The sequence below is a fragment of the Lutra lutra genome, chromosome 14 (genome assembly GCF_902655055.1).
Source record: "Lutra lutra chromosome 14, mLutLut1.2, whole genome shotgun sequence".
Classification (NCBI taxonomy): Eukaryota; Metazoa; Chordata; class Mammalia; order Carnivora; family Mustelidae; genus Lutra; species Lutra lutra.
The window spans coordinates 34,145,863-34,160,763 of NC_062291.1; the positions used below are offsets into that span (position 1 = coordinate 34,145,863).

Below are 14,901 nucleotides of genomic sequence, written 5' to 3' on the forward strand. Positions count from 1 at the left end.
CCAGGTTCATCTGTTTCTGAGAACCAAAGATATTAACTACTATTCTATTTCATTCCGTATGTTTTTATCTCTCTCTTTATTACATGATTGAGAGAAAACAGCATGGATGGACTTCCATATGCATAAAAATGAAGAGCTGCAGGCAGAGGAGGAGGGAGAAGCAGGCTCCCCACAGAGCAAGGAGCCCGATGCGGGGCCCATTCCCAGGACCCTGGGATCATGACCTGAGCTGAAGGTAGCCCCTTAACGGACTGAGCCACCCAGGTGCCCCCAGAGTATTTACTTTAAAGAAGGGGAAATTATGGGGCACCTGGGTGGCTCAGTCTGTTAAGCGGCTGCCTTCAGCTCGGGTCCTGATTCCAAGGTCCTGGGATCAAGCCCTACATTGGGCTCCCTGCTCAGCAAGAAGCCTGTTTCTCCCTCTCCCACTCCCCCTGCTTGTGTTCACTCTCTTGCTGTGTTTCTCTCTGTCAAATGAATAAATAAAATCTTAAAAAAAAAAAAAAGAGGAAAATTATCTTCACATAAAAATATATACATAAATGTTTACACCAATTCTATTCATAACTGGCCCAAACTGGAAACAACCCAAAAGTCCTCCTTTGGGTGGATGCCCAAACAAACTGAGGTGCATCAAAACAGTGCTACTACTCAGCAACAAAAAGGAATACACTACTGATAGACACAACAACTTGGCTGAATCTCAAAGGCATGATGCTGAATAAAAGAAGCCAGTTTCAAAAGATTACCTACTACACGATTCCATTCATAGGACATTCTCAGAAAGACAAAACTGTAGTCACCACGAAGAGATCAATGATTGCCACGGTCTGGGGTGGGGCAGAGGTTACCATAGAGGGACAGCATGAGGCAGTCTTGTGGGGTGGTCAAACTATTCTCTATCCTACTGTAGTAGTTGCTTACAAAAATCTATACACATCCCATGGGGCACCGGGCTGGCTCAGTTGGTACAGCATGCAACTCTTGATCTCAGGGTTATGAGTTCAAGCCCCACCCTTTATTTTTAAGATCACTTAAAAATAAAACATTAAAAAAAACTAAACTCATCCCCAAAGTCCATTTTACTGCACGATAATTTTTAAGGTAAAATTCTTTAATTCTTCTGCAGATAACTGGTTAACTAAATAGGGGCTAAAGAAAGTTACAACCTTACCTCTTGTTATATATCAAAACACATTCCAAATAAACTAAAAAGTTAAATATAAATTATGAAGTAATACTGATCCTCTAAATATACATGAAGCTCTTACAAATAAATTTAAAAAAATGAACAATGAAAAAATTTTTAAAATGGGCCAAGACATGAAGAAACAAGAATTGAACTATGAAAAAGTCTTATCTCACCAATAATCAAATAAATGGACAATCAAAAAATGAGCTAATATTTTTTAGCAACTGCATTATAAAAACAAAACAAAATGAAAATAAAAAACCTTAAAAGAATAATAACACTAATACTGGCAAGGGTGGGAAAAGGAACCCCCCAAAAAACTATAGTCTGATATGTTAAGTGTTATAACATTTCCTGAAGGTAATTTGGAAAATATATCAAAACCCTCAACTCACACACACATACTCTTTTTCCATTTCAGGAATTTGCTAAGAAATTAACCAGACTAGTGCAGAAAAATATACACAGAAGAGTCATAACATCATTACTTATAATAATGAAAAACAAATACTTTAAAAAGATAAAATTAATTATTCTAATATGATGTGGGAAGCAAAGGCAAAAGAAAAATTAAATTTCCTTACTTCTTACAGACCATTGACAAATCCTTCAAACAGGCAGAGTGACATTCCCTTAGGAACTTGGCTGCCTGGATTTAATACTTTATAAGGGCAAAAGGCAATCTTAGCTTAACATTATCCCAACCCCCGAGGATCTTGTAAATCTACTTTAACACATAAAAATTCCTTTAGAGGGATGCCTGGGTGGCTCAGTTGGTTAAGCGGCTGCCTTCAGCTCAGGTCATGATCCCAGTGTCCTGGGATGGAGTCCCACATCAGGCTCCTTGCTCCGTGGGGAGCTTGCTTCTCCCTCTGCCTCTGCCTGCCACTCTGCCTGCCTGTACTCTCTCTGTCTCTCTGACAAATAAATAAAATCTTTAAAAAAAAAATTCCTTTAGAAACTTCCTTTATCTCTATCCCCCAAGATATATGTTAGTAATCATCCCACAAGCTTATAGCCCACTGATATACTTCTAAAGGGTCTCATGACTAGGGTTTTTACTAGACAGTAATAAATGACCTTTTTCTAACAGCTACCCCTTGAGGTCCTAGAAACCTTGCTCCCAAAATTCCTTAGAAACTTATGCTATCCCTAACCCCCTCCCAACTTGAAAGTATATAATCAACCTTTCCTCATGACTCCACTGCAGCTCTTTCTGCACATGGATGCTGTCCCCGTGCTTTCATAAAACCACATTTTTGCACCCACAATGTCTCAAGAATACTTTCTTGGCTGTTGACTCCAAACCCTATCACTTCAAACCACACACCACTATACATCCATATACTAGAATACTAAGTTGCCATTAAAAATCAAGTTATCTGAACTGTCATCGAAATAAGATTATATTATTTTAGTCATCACTGCTGTAACTCCCTTCTTGTCTCCAAAGCAAAAGGAAAGATTTTTGTTCAATGACAAAACAATGATCATGGTATAATGCAAAATTTCAAAGAAAGCAGGATATAAAAGCATATATAAGCCAAACTCTATTTTTTTAAACATCTATGCATGTGCCACAATATTATTTCTCAGTGGTGAGATTAGGGGTGACTTTTATTCATCTTTTCTTTATTTTCTAAAACTTTCTATGAAAAACATTTATTAAAAGAAGAAAAACAACAAAAAAATGTATGTTATGTTCATAAATGTTTTAAAATCAATGTCTCTTTAAATCTACCAAAATTATCCCCAAGAGGAGTTTTCAAACTTGTTTTCTAGGGGGAACCTGGGTAGCTCAGCCAGTTAGGCATCTGACTTCAGCTCAGGATATGATCTCAGGCTCCTGGGATCAAACCCCACATCGGGCTCCCCACTCATCAGAGAATCTGATTCTCCCTCTCCCTCTCCCTCTCCCGCTGCTTGTGCTCTCTCTCCCAAATAAATAAATCTTTAAAAAAACAAAACAAAACATCTTGTTTTATAATCTAGATTATCTGCTGTTATCCTGGTCACAAACAAATGACAATTCTATGCGCAAATTTCTTCTAGTTCCTAACCCCAAATAAGCCATTACCGCCCAAGGCAGAAGATCTACAGATAAAGGCATCTCATGAACACTGCCACCTGCAAGTACTGAGATACTACTTGTATGTCTTGAAATTTTTAAAGAATATTTCCATAATGTATAGAGGCTTATGTGCCAATATGTCAATACTTTTTTTTTTCAGTTCAGAATCAGAAGAAGGCTACAGAAATGGTTACCTTTTTCGGTGGGAGAAATATGTATCTTTCTACTGTTTGAATTATGAACCACCAGTTTTTGTACTTTTTCTTTACGTTTTAACTTCTTGTTTGGTTTGCTGCTTACCATGGAGCACTTCTCCAGTACTTCCTCCTGGAACTTTAGGAATCGCTCCTGAACCTCAACTTCATTGAGGAAAAAGGCAAGGAAATGAGTGAAGGGTTGCTTTCTTCTAAAAGTGAGCAAAAGAACATCAATCCGAGTTCGAGCTGAAATAACACCACTTCGATGCTGGCCAGTGATTACTGCAAGCAAAAAAAAGAAAAAAAAAGGGAGGGATGTTTAACATGACCATCCAATGCCCATAAGATGAGTGACCTTAATTCTGTCATCTCTGCAAAGCTCAAACAGTCCTGAATGTGTACATAATTTCTGAACACGGAACAGTACCAAGGGTAAGAAAATTACTAAAGAATTCAATCTAAGCAGAATAAAGTTTAAAAACAGAATATCCTTAGAGTGTCTGGGTGGCTTAGTCAATTATCCAACTCTTAGGGCGCCTGGGTGGCTCAGTCTGTTAAGCGGCTGCCTTTTATTCAGGTCATGAATAAACCCCGCACCTGGCTCCCTGCTCAGCAGGAGGTCTGCTTCTCCCTCTCCCACTCTCCCTGCTTGTGTTCCCGCTCTTGCTGTGTCTCTCTGTCAAATAAATAAAATCTTAAAAAAAAAATTGTCCAACTCTTGATTTCAGTTCACATCATGATCTCAGAATTGTGAAATCAAGCCCCACATGTCATTGGGTTCTTGCTGGAGGGGGAGCCTGCTGATTCTCTCTCTCCCTCTCCCTCTGCTCCTCCCCCCAACCTCTAAAAAACAAAACAAGCAAGAAAACCAGAATACCCTTAAGAACACCTCATGAAGTAGAAAAATGAGTTAAGGGGTGCCTAGGTGGCTCAGGCGTTAAGCGTCTGCCTTTGGCTCAGGTCATGGTCCCAGGGTCCTGGGATCGAGCCCCATATCAGGCTCCCTGCTCGGCAGGAAGCCTGTTTCTCCCTCTCCCACTCCCCCTGCTTGTGTTCCCTCTCTCACTTTGTCTCTCTCTGTTGAATAAATAAATAAAAACCTTTAAATAAAAAAATGAGTTAAAAACGCTATATAGCTTCCTAGCAAACCCCCATACCTTGCGGGTGGGAATATAAAATGGTGCAGCAGCTATGGAAAAGTATGGCAGTTCCTTAAAAAGTTAAAAAGAGGGCACCTGGGTGGCTCAGTGGGTTAAGCCTCTGCCTTCAGCTCAGGTCATGATCTCAGGGTCCTGGGATCAAGTCCCACATCGGGCTCTCTGCTTGGCAGGGAGCCTGCTTCCTCCTCTCTCTCTCTGCCTGCCTCTCTGCCTACTTGTGATCTCGCTCTGTCAAATAAATAAATAAAATCTTAAAAAAAAAAAAAAAAGTTAAAAAGAGAACTACCTTATGACCAGGAATTCCACTCCTAGATAGAAATCCAAAAGAAGTAAAAGCAGGATTCAGGGACACCTGGTGGCTTAGTCAGTAGAGCATGTGACTCTTGATCTCAGGGTCATGAGTCTGAGCTCCACATTAGGGGCAGAGTTTACTTAAAGAAAAAAAAAAGAATAGATTTTTAAAAACAACATGAGGGGCACCTGGGTGCCAGAGTGGGTTAAAGCCTCTGCCTTCGGCTCAGGTCATGATCTCAGGGTTCTGGGATTGAGTCCCACATCGGGCTCTCTGCTCAGCAGGGAGCCTGCTTCCCTTCCTCTCTTTCTGCCTGCCTCTCTGCCTACTTGTGATCTCTGCCTGTCAAATAAGTAAATAAAATCTTAAAAAAAAAAAAAACATGAAATACAAAAAAAAAAAAAAATCCTGAAAAACTATTTAAAAATAAATAAATAAATAAAATAAAATACCAGGTGTTCAAAAAAACTTGCACACGATGTTCAGAGCAGCTCTTGTCAAAATACCAAAAGGCAGAAACAATGCAGGTGCCCCGTTGATAAATGGATAAACATAATGTCCTATCTCCATACAATGGAATATTACTTAGCACCCCCCAGAAAAAGAGAATGAAGTACAGACACGTGCAAAAATATTAATGAATCTTGAACACATTACACTAAGTGGAAGACAGCAGATACAAAATGCCACTATATGTTTCCATTTACAGAAAGTAGCCACAACAGGCAAATGGAGAGGGACAGAAAGCAGATTAGTGGTAGCCAAGGACTGGAGGTAGGGAGTGGGGAGTGACAGTTAAATGGGTATGAGGTATCCTCCCTTTTTGGAGGATAAAAATGTTCTGAAACCAGATAGTGGCGATGGTTACACAACACTGTAAATGTACCAAATGCCACTCAATTAAACATTTTAAAATGGTCCAAATGGGAGATCCCAGGATAGCTCAGTTCGTACAGCACGTGACTCTTGACATGGAGGTCATGAGTTTGAGCCCTACTGTTAGATATAGAGTTCGCGTAAAGTAAAAATTGTCAAAATAGTAAACGTTAGGGCGCCTGGGTGGCTCAGTGGGTTAAGCCGCTGCCTTCGGCTCAGGTCATGATCTCGGGGTCCTGGGATCGAGTCCTGCATCGGGCTCTCTGCTCAGCGGGGAGCCTGCTTCCCTCTCTCTCTCTGCCTGCCTCTCCATCTACTTGTGATCTCTCTCTGTCAAATAAATAAATAAAATCTTAAAAAAAAAAAATAGTAAACGTTATGTTGTGTATATTCTGACCACACACCAAAAGAGTATGAACAGTACATCAGGGGCGCCTGGGTGGCTCAGTCGTTAAGCATCTGCCTTCAGCTCAGGTCATGATCCCAGGGTCCTGGGATCGAGCCCCACATCGTGCTCCCTGCTCGGCGGGAAGCCTGCTTCTCCCTCTCCCCCTCCTTGTGTTCCCTCTCTCGCTGTGTCTCTGTCAGATAAATAAATCAAATCTTTAAAAAAAGAAGAAGAAGAAGAAATTCAAGTAACAATAACAAGTTAAGAGCAGAAAATGGAACTTTGTCATGTCAATTTTACCTCAATTTAAAAAAATACTATGGCAGCAATTATTAGAGATTCACTACAGTGAGAAACCAAAGAGATTATTATATATAATCCTCTCATATATTTATGAAAACAGAAAATTAAAGTAAAATCCTGGGACGCCTGGGTGGCTCAGTTGGTTGGACGACTGCCTTTGGCTCAGGTCATGATCCCGGAATCCCGGGATCGAGTCCCACATCAGGCTCCCAGCTCCATGGGGAGTCTGCTTCTCCCTCTGACCTTCTCCTAGCTCATGCTCTCTCTCACTGTCTCTCTCTCAAATAAATAAATAAAATCTTTAAAAAATAAAAAAAATAAAAATAATAATAATAAAGTAAAATCCTTATCTATACATTATATGGATGGATACCAAATGTCCCTGTTTTGGTATTAATTTGGCCTTCTCTAATCTGGGCTATGTTTTTGTGTATAAATGAAAAGGGGGGGGCAGCACAAAGCATAGCTCACTGTCTGCAAAGAAACAAAAGCATTTGGGGACTACACAATCTCAGTGTAAGCAGAGATTAAATCTCAGGCTATAGAACCAATAGGGCTTGGTTCAAAAGAACAACTAAGGAGAGGTGCAAAAGATATGAGCAATGAACAAAACTGGCATTTCAATAGACTATTTATGAAAACTGTTAAAGACAGACTTATAAATATGATATAAAATATTGAAATGTTAACTCTAATAGTAGCAAAATGGGTTCTGTGCTTTAAAGACCACAAAGTTTGTCCTTCCATGCAACTACAGAAGTTAAAGAAATAATTCCATTTACTTATCCTAATACTCTCCATTAAAGGATGTGAAATTTTCTATAAGAACAACCTTTCTATTCCTCAATAAGAATGAAAATATCATGGACATTGGGGAGGGTATATGCTATGGTGAGGGCTGTGAAGTGTGTAAACCTGGCAATTCACAGACCTGTACCCTTGGGGCTAATAATATATTATATGTTTATAAAAAAATTAAAAATTTTTTAAAAAAGAATGAAAATATCATACCTATTTGCTACAAGGAAACAAGATAGACATTCCTAGGAAAAGTAAATTCTGAATGAAAGAATTAATGAATGAATGAACAAAAGCCTGAGAACCATTTGCCTAAGTCAAAAATCTATAGGAGTAAGAGCCAAAAAATGTAAGTAGACATATGGTGTTTTTTTCATTATTATTATTATTTTTATAATTTTTAATTTTTTATTAACATATAATGTACTATTGGCCCCAGAGGTACAGGTCTGTGACATATGGTGTTTTCTAATGGCATCATTTATATTATCCGGCAGAATACTTGGAGAATCCAAGACTCAATGCTCAATGAAGGGAAGTATCCATAACAGGTACTCAAATACTGTGCTAAAGAAATACTGATAAAGGGACGCCTGGGTGGCTCGGTGGGTTAAAGCCTCTGCCTTCAGCTCAGGTCATGATCTCAGGGTCCTGGGATCGAGCCCCGCATCCGGCTCTCTGCTCAGCAGGGAGCCTGCTTCCTCCTCTCTCTCTCTCTGCCTGCCTCTGCCTACTTGTGATCTCTGTCTGTCAAATAAATAAATAAAATCCTAAAAAAAGAAAAAGAAAAAAGAAATACTGATAAAGGAGTGTTCGAAGGCAAACTGGGACAAAATTAAAGGAAAGTAAAAGTTATCTCTGCCGTGCCTGGGTGGCTCAGTGGGTTGAAGCCTCTGCCTTCAGCTTGGGTAATGATCCCAGGGTCCTGGGATGGAGCCCCGCATCAGGCTCTCTGCTCAGCGGGGAGCCTGCTTCCTCCTCTCTCTCTGCCTGCTTCTCTGCCTACTTGTGATCTCTGTCTGTCAAATAAATAAATAAAATCTTTAAAAAAAAAAATTATCTCTGCCAAAGACCAAAAATTTGCTTAGAAACTAAAAGGAAAAGGAGCAGAAGGGAAGGAAGCTTAAAACTTATGTTTATGTTTTATTTCTGTAAAAGCCTGGTACAAAATGCTAAATCTATTCTTTTTCATTAAGAGGTTGGTTTCATCTTTGTAACACAGTAAACTGAAAAGGGCACTCACTGAAAGGTGCTCAGTCTGATTTCCAGAAAAGATTCAAAGTTGATCAGTTAATGACTAATGAGCAAATAAAATGAGGTTAGAAATATTCTACAAGGGGTGCCTGGGTGGCTCAGTGGGTTAAAGTCTCTGCCTTAGGCTTGGGTTGTGATCCCAGGGTCCTGGGATCAAGCCCCACATCGGGCTCTCTGCTCAGCGGGGAGCTGCTATCCCCTCTCTCTCTCTCTCTCTCTGCCTGTTCCTCTGCCTACTTGCGATCTCTGTCAAATAAATAAATAAAATCTTAAAAAAAAAAGAAAGAAAAGAAATATTCTACAAACACTAATGCCTGAGAAGACCAGAATTTGCGAGGCAAGGGTCTAGGGACTATAACAAGAGGTAGATAGGAAAAAGAGAATTAAAGGCATTAACATTAAACTTCTAAAAACCAATTCTCTAACTACAATAATAATATCATTTTGTTAGACTTCAAAACAGACTAGATAACCAGATCCTTGTTGAGAGGACAAATTAAAACCTACTACATCATTTCTTTCCTTATTAGCTTTAATTTGGGAGAGGGAAAAGAAAATGAATAAATGGCAACAAATGCCACAACCTGCCTTAGTCTCACATTACAACTCAATTTACTCTAAACAACAAATTTGATTTTTCTATATTTTACCTCCCTAAAAGACCAACAGGCCCATTTATCCTCTTGTTTTTCATTAAATTAGTTCCACTAAATTCTTATTTTTTTAAACATTTTATTTATTTATTTGACAGAGAGAGATCACAAGTAAGCAGAACAGCAGGCAGAGAGAGAGAGGAAAGCAGGCTCCCTGCTGAGCAGAGAGCCCGATGCGGAGCTCGATCCCAGGACCCTGAGATCATGACCTGAGCCGAAGGCAGAGGCCTAACCCACTGAGCCACCCAGGCGCCCCTAAATTCTTACTTTTAATGATTAGACACACTGGGTTTCACATTGAAATATTTGTACTTTCTAAGTCAAAATGGAATCTTTACAACCTGCCTACCCTTTTTTGGAAAGGTTTTGGAATGACTCTGGCATCTTAAAATGGCTAAAATCTCCACATTTATAGCATGTTATAATTTTTACTGCAATAAAAATTATTATAGTTACTCTATGGATACAAAAAAGGAAGACTCTATTTAACTATTAATAGTGATTATGTCTGAGGTTCATATTACAAGACTCCCCTTTATACCTTACATATAATTTCTGTAAAAACTTTGGGGTTTTTTTGAAAGCATGTATTAATTTACAATCAGAAAAAAAAACTAGATGATGAAATAAGCTTTACTGCAATTATAAAATTACTTCAATACTTGTAGCTTGAACTTTTTTTTTTTTTTTAAGATTTTATTTATTCCTTTGAGAGAAAAACATACAAGCAGCAGGGATAGGCAGAGGGAGAAGGAGAGGGAGAAGCAGACTCCCTGCTGATCAGGGAGCCTAATATGGAGCACGATCCCAGTACCCTGAGATCATGACCTAAGCCAAAGGCAGACATTTAACCATCTGAGCCACCCAGGCACCATGGTAGCCTGAACTTTAAAATTTAAGGAAAGACCTAGGTTTTTCTATCTGTAATTCTAAAGAGCTAAATATTTTAATGAAAGTCCTTCAAAAATGTCATTGAAGTTCTTACATTAGTGTCTGCTAATATTACTAAAGGGCTGGGGAAAACTCTAGCATTTGCTGTCCAACACAAGAGTCCACATGCAACCAGTTAAATGAAAAGTTACATGAACTAGAAAGAAATGGAATTAAAAGTTCAATTCCCCAGTCACACTAGCCATATTTCCAGTACTCACAATCACACGTGCTAGTGATGTCTGTACTGGACAGTGGAGGTAGAGAACATTCCCGTCATCACAGAAAGTCCTTTTGGACAGCACTGGTCTACACTCAACTGCGTTGTATCTGTTATGATTCTTACACATCCCAAAATGAGAACACTTGTAATTTTTTTTACCCTAAAACTTAATAAAACCTATGGGTATTTATAATAAATGTATTATTGGAAGCTGCTGTACTTACTTGACTTTGAAAAAGTCCTATCATTTTAGAATGAGTTTCCTCAAATTTTGTCCCTACAGTGCCCTTCACTCACAGCCCTTTTACAACACAAGCCTGTGCCCTTGGTCCACAGTGGTACTTGGTACACACACTTTCTGACTTGATTTATATTGAACTATTTTTCCTCACTTGAGCAGTTACTTGAGTCAGGTTGATTTGTTTGTTTTTAGTATTTTATTTATTTATTTATTTATTTATTTATTTATTTTAACATATAACGTATTATTTGCCCAGGAGGACAGGTCTGTGAATCACCAGGCTAACACATTTCACAGCACTCATCGGGTTGTTATTTTAATCATTACTTTTATAATATCCTTCCCAGTCTACAAAGCAGGTAAAAACAAGAGAACCCTTCTGAAAAGGGCTGAATTTTATCGCAAATTTGTTGACCTTGCTGGTTTTCTCTAATTCTAACTTGAAACAATTCACAAACTCCATTTCAAGCTAGTAAAGCATAAAATTATTCTCCTAATACACAACAAAATCTGGAAGCTTTATAAATTTATAACATCAGTACACAGTAAAGTACACAGTGAAGGACCAGATACTCAATTTCAAGATAAGATTGTATAACTACATCTTTTTTCATTTAGGAGATTGAAGCTGGTATAAAAAGGCCAATTGCTACAGAACCCCAAAAAGAATATAGTCACTATTCAATCCTACCCCAGAATGCCTGAAAGAAAGAAAGAATACAACCACTAAATACCTCCATTGGGTCACACTATTCCATACTCATACAAAAGTGATTGCAAATATAACTAAATATAACATGTATACCAAGTCTCACCAATTTCTCCTTCTTGTCCAGGCTTAGGAATGCTAATAGAAGTTTTGGTTTCCACTTCCAGTTTCTTCCTAGTGTCCCCTCTTTTTCCGACTATATGCCTATAATATAGAGAAAAATTAATGGAAGAATATTAAGTCAAATGTACCAGAATAAAGAATTCCATGTTTAAATCATTTCATGGTTAAAATGAAATGATTAAAATGGTTAAATGAAATTATTTAAATTTCATGTTTAAATCATATGTGGCCACTCCCTTAAAGAAAAGTGCTTCAGGGGCGCCTGGGTGGCTCAGTGGGTTAAGCCGCTGCCTTCGGCTCAGGTCATGATCCCAGAGTCCTGGGATCGAGTCCCGCATCGGGCTCGCTGTTCAGCGGGAAGCCTGCTTCCCTTCCTCTCTCTCTGCCTGCCTCTCTGCCTACTTGTGATCTCTCTCTGTCAAATAAATAAATAAAAAACCTTGAAAAAAAAAAAAGAAAAAAAAAAAAAGAAAAGTGCTTCAGTAAAGTCTCAATATTTGTAGAGGAAATTACAAGTCATATAGCTTTATAGAATGTGTTGCATTGTACTCATTGGCAAAATGACGCCCTACAGTCAATTTAATGAATAAACAGAAATAACCAGGCCATGCCCAACACCTCCTTGGTCTTCAATATTAGATTCAAAATCTGGGTCTGCTGTTCATTGAAAAGAAAGCTGGCATCGTCTCAAAGGGGACTTCCAGCAACCAGTGGGTCTACAGTTTGGGGAAAACATTGTCCTTTGGGGAGCAAATTAACTATAGTAGGAGTTCATCCTAAAAGAATTATCCCTGATTAATAAATTAAGGGTAAAGAGCTTAGCAAAGAGAACGGTCCACCATTTAGGACAGACTATTCAGAATAGCTTTGAAAGCAACAAGAGTAAACAGGTAACCCTCAAGCTGCATTCAGCATGTACACATTTTGTTCAGGAGATTTCACCAAAACATTGGAAAATTTCACCCAAAAATGCAGATTTCCAGGTTCTTTAGAAAAATCAGAAGATCTGACAACTCATGGCAATAATTGGCTGGAGTAAGCTCTTGTCCCTAAAAATCGAACATGAGCTCATCGCAATCCCCATCACTCCCTACTGCCTTTCATCTACTCCGCATCAACCATCTGTGACTCATTTACATTAATTGCCTGGCCCTCCTAGAATAAATAATTCTGACAATCCAGGGTTATCTTCTGGAACCCACAGTGATAAGATGTGCTACAGTAAATGAGACTACTGGATCCCAGGAGAAAAGTTTGAGTCCATAAAGCACTAAAGACTCAAAGACAGGACTATAAAGAGAATAAAACTCCCCCACTATCAACAGTATTTCAGCTTCTATGATTTCAATTACAGTGCCCAACTACATGGGTGACTAGGTCTAAAACTGTGCATTTGTTTTACCTGGAATAACCAGTCCAATTCTTTCCATTAAGATCTACTGTAGTAAGCCAGTTTGAAAACACAAAAACAAAAATAGGATGTTTAGAAGAGGACTGAAACACAACAATTTCCCTCCAGTTTTTCTCTGTGTTGGGCTTAAACTACAGATTCTATGGCACCCACTTTGTCAGGCTCTTGTCTTTCCAGGCCTTATCAATAAGGAGTACTTTCACCCAGGCTACTGTTGGTTAGCATGTGGCTAGTAGAGAAGCCCCTTACAAAAAGCAGCGGGCTTGGGGCACCCAGCTGCCTCAGTCCACAGAGCCTGCGACTCTTGATCTGGGGGTTGTGAACTCAAGCCCCAAGCTGGTGTGTGGAGTTGCTTAAAAATAAGATCTTTATTTTTTTTTTAAGATTTTATTTATTTATTTGATAGACAGAGATCACAAGTAGGCAGAGAGGTGGGCCGTTTGTGGGGGCGGTGAGCAGGCTCTGTGCTGAGCAGAGAGCCTGATGCGGGGCTTGATCCCAGAATGCAGGGATCATGACCTGAGCCTGAGGCAGAGGTTTTAACCCACTGAGCTACCCAGGTGCTCCTAAAAATAAGATCTTTAAAAACACACACATACACACAAGTAGCTGGCTTAAGGTGTTATTAATAGTCTAGGCATCTTAGAAAGGAAGTGGTTGAGGTTACAGAAGTTTAGACTCAAGTTTTGGGCAAGTCATCTAACCACTCTAAGTCTATTTCTTCAATTACAAAAATGGAGTGAATAACACCAAAGTATAATAATGTTGTTGTAAGGATTATACGTGATCTTGTATAAAAGGGCTTCCCGGTGATTGGCACGTAGCTCAGGACAGTCCATACTATCCTCATTAAGCCCATAATGGCATCCTTCCAATTAAGAGTATAGCCAGAGTCTAAAATATTCACTACAGTAATAGGAGATACACATAAAAAGGTGACTCTTTTATTAAAGATTTAAGTAGAAATTCCTACCTGATCAAGTAGTTCTCAATCTTAGCTACACTGGAATCACCTTGGGGTGATTCAAAAAATAATGATGCCTGGGCTCCTGGGTGGCTCAGTGTGTTAAGCATCTGCCTTCGACTCAGGTCATGATCTCGGGGTCCTGGGATCAAGCCCCACATCTTGCTCTCTGCTCGGCAGGGAGCCTGCTTCCTTCTGCCTGCCTCTCTGCCTACTTGTGATCTCTCTCTCTCTCTCTGTCAAATAAATAAATAAAATCTTTTAAAAAATGATGATGATGATGATGCCTGAGTCCAACTCCCAGAGATTCTGATTTAATTGGCCTAGGGTGCACCTAAGTATAGGGAATTTTGAAAGTTACCCAGGTACTTCTAATGTGCACCTGACGTCGAGAACTAATGAGTTACATCTAGTCCATGGATAAGAGTTACAACAATTAGGATTTGATTATAAATTAGTTTGGTCAAGTAATTTCTTCCTAGATCCAAATGAACTTACAGAAATGATTAATAAGAAAAAACTGTCCTAGTAAATTCAGTGTATTAATTATAATTAAGCAGAATCAATACTAATCTAACAAGCAAGTCATCCAGAATACAATGATACTTAGAATATATAGAATTCAGAAGATCATCAAGTTGGAATCAGACATCTAAGGAATTTTTACACACCTCAGTGGTGGCAAATATACGCAGTGAGGAAAACGGTTACACCGATTTCATCAAGAAACTAAATGGTGACTTTCTAAAATCTTGTTTCTTAGAAGAAAATGTCACTGGAACCTTAAAGAAAAATGAGCTGTCAGAGTTAGCATCTGGTTTCCCATTTGGCCACATTCCCACAGAAGAATTTCATCCTCAATAGGTGTTGCAGAATATTTTCAAGATTGGTGAAAATAAAATTATTTGCTTCGTGGAGCTTAAAGGTAAATGACTCCATATTTGTAGATCTCCTTTAACAGAGGAGCTTGAACAGACCTGAGTCACCTGATACAACACAGAAAAACAATTTACACGCTTCCTAGACCAGTCTGTCTCCAGAGATGTAAACCCAAAAGAAGCCAGTTAGGCACATAAGCTATGTTTATCTGTTTTTTTAAAGATTTTATTTATTGGA

At 38.9% G+C, this 14,901-nt stretch overlaps 1 protein-coding gene across 3 annotated transcripts in view; it reads right to left on the reverse strand.

The window, feature by feature from the left end:
* Positions 1 to 14,901, reverse strand: part of ASCC1 (activating signal cointegrator 1 complex subunit 1) — a 101,182-nt gene that overhangs the window by 81,465 nt on the left and 4,816 nt on the right. For all 3 annotated transcript variants that reach the window (XM_047703231.1, XM_047703230.1, XM_047703229.1), the window contains exons 4-5: positions 11,394 to 11,491; positions 3,564 to 3,742 (exon numbers count right to left, since the gene is read on the reverse strand). In XM_047703231.1, the coding sequence (XP_047559187.1) occupies positions 3,564 to 3,742; positions 11,394 to 11,491 (277 nt within the window). The remainder of the gene's footprint in view (positions 1 to 3,563; positions 3,743 to 11,393; positions 11,492 to 14,901) is intronic.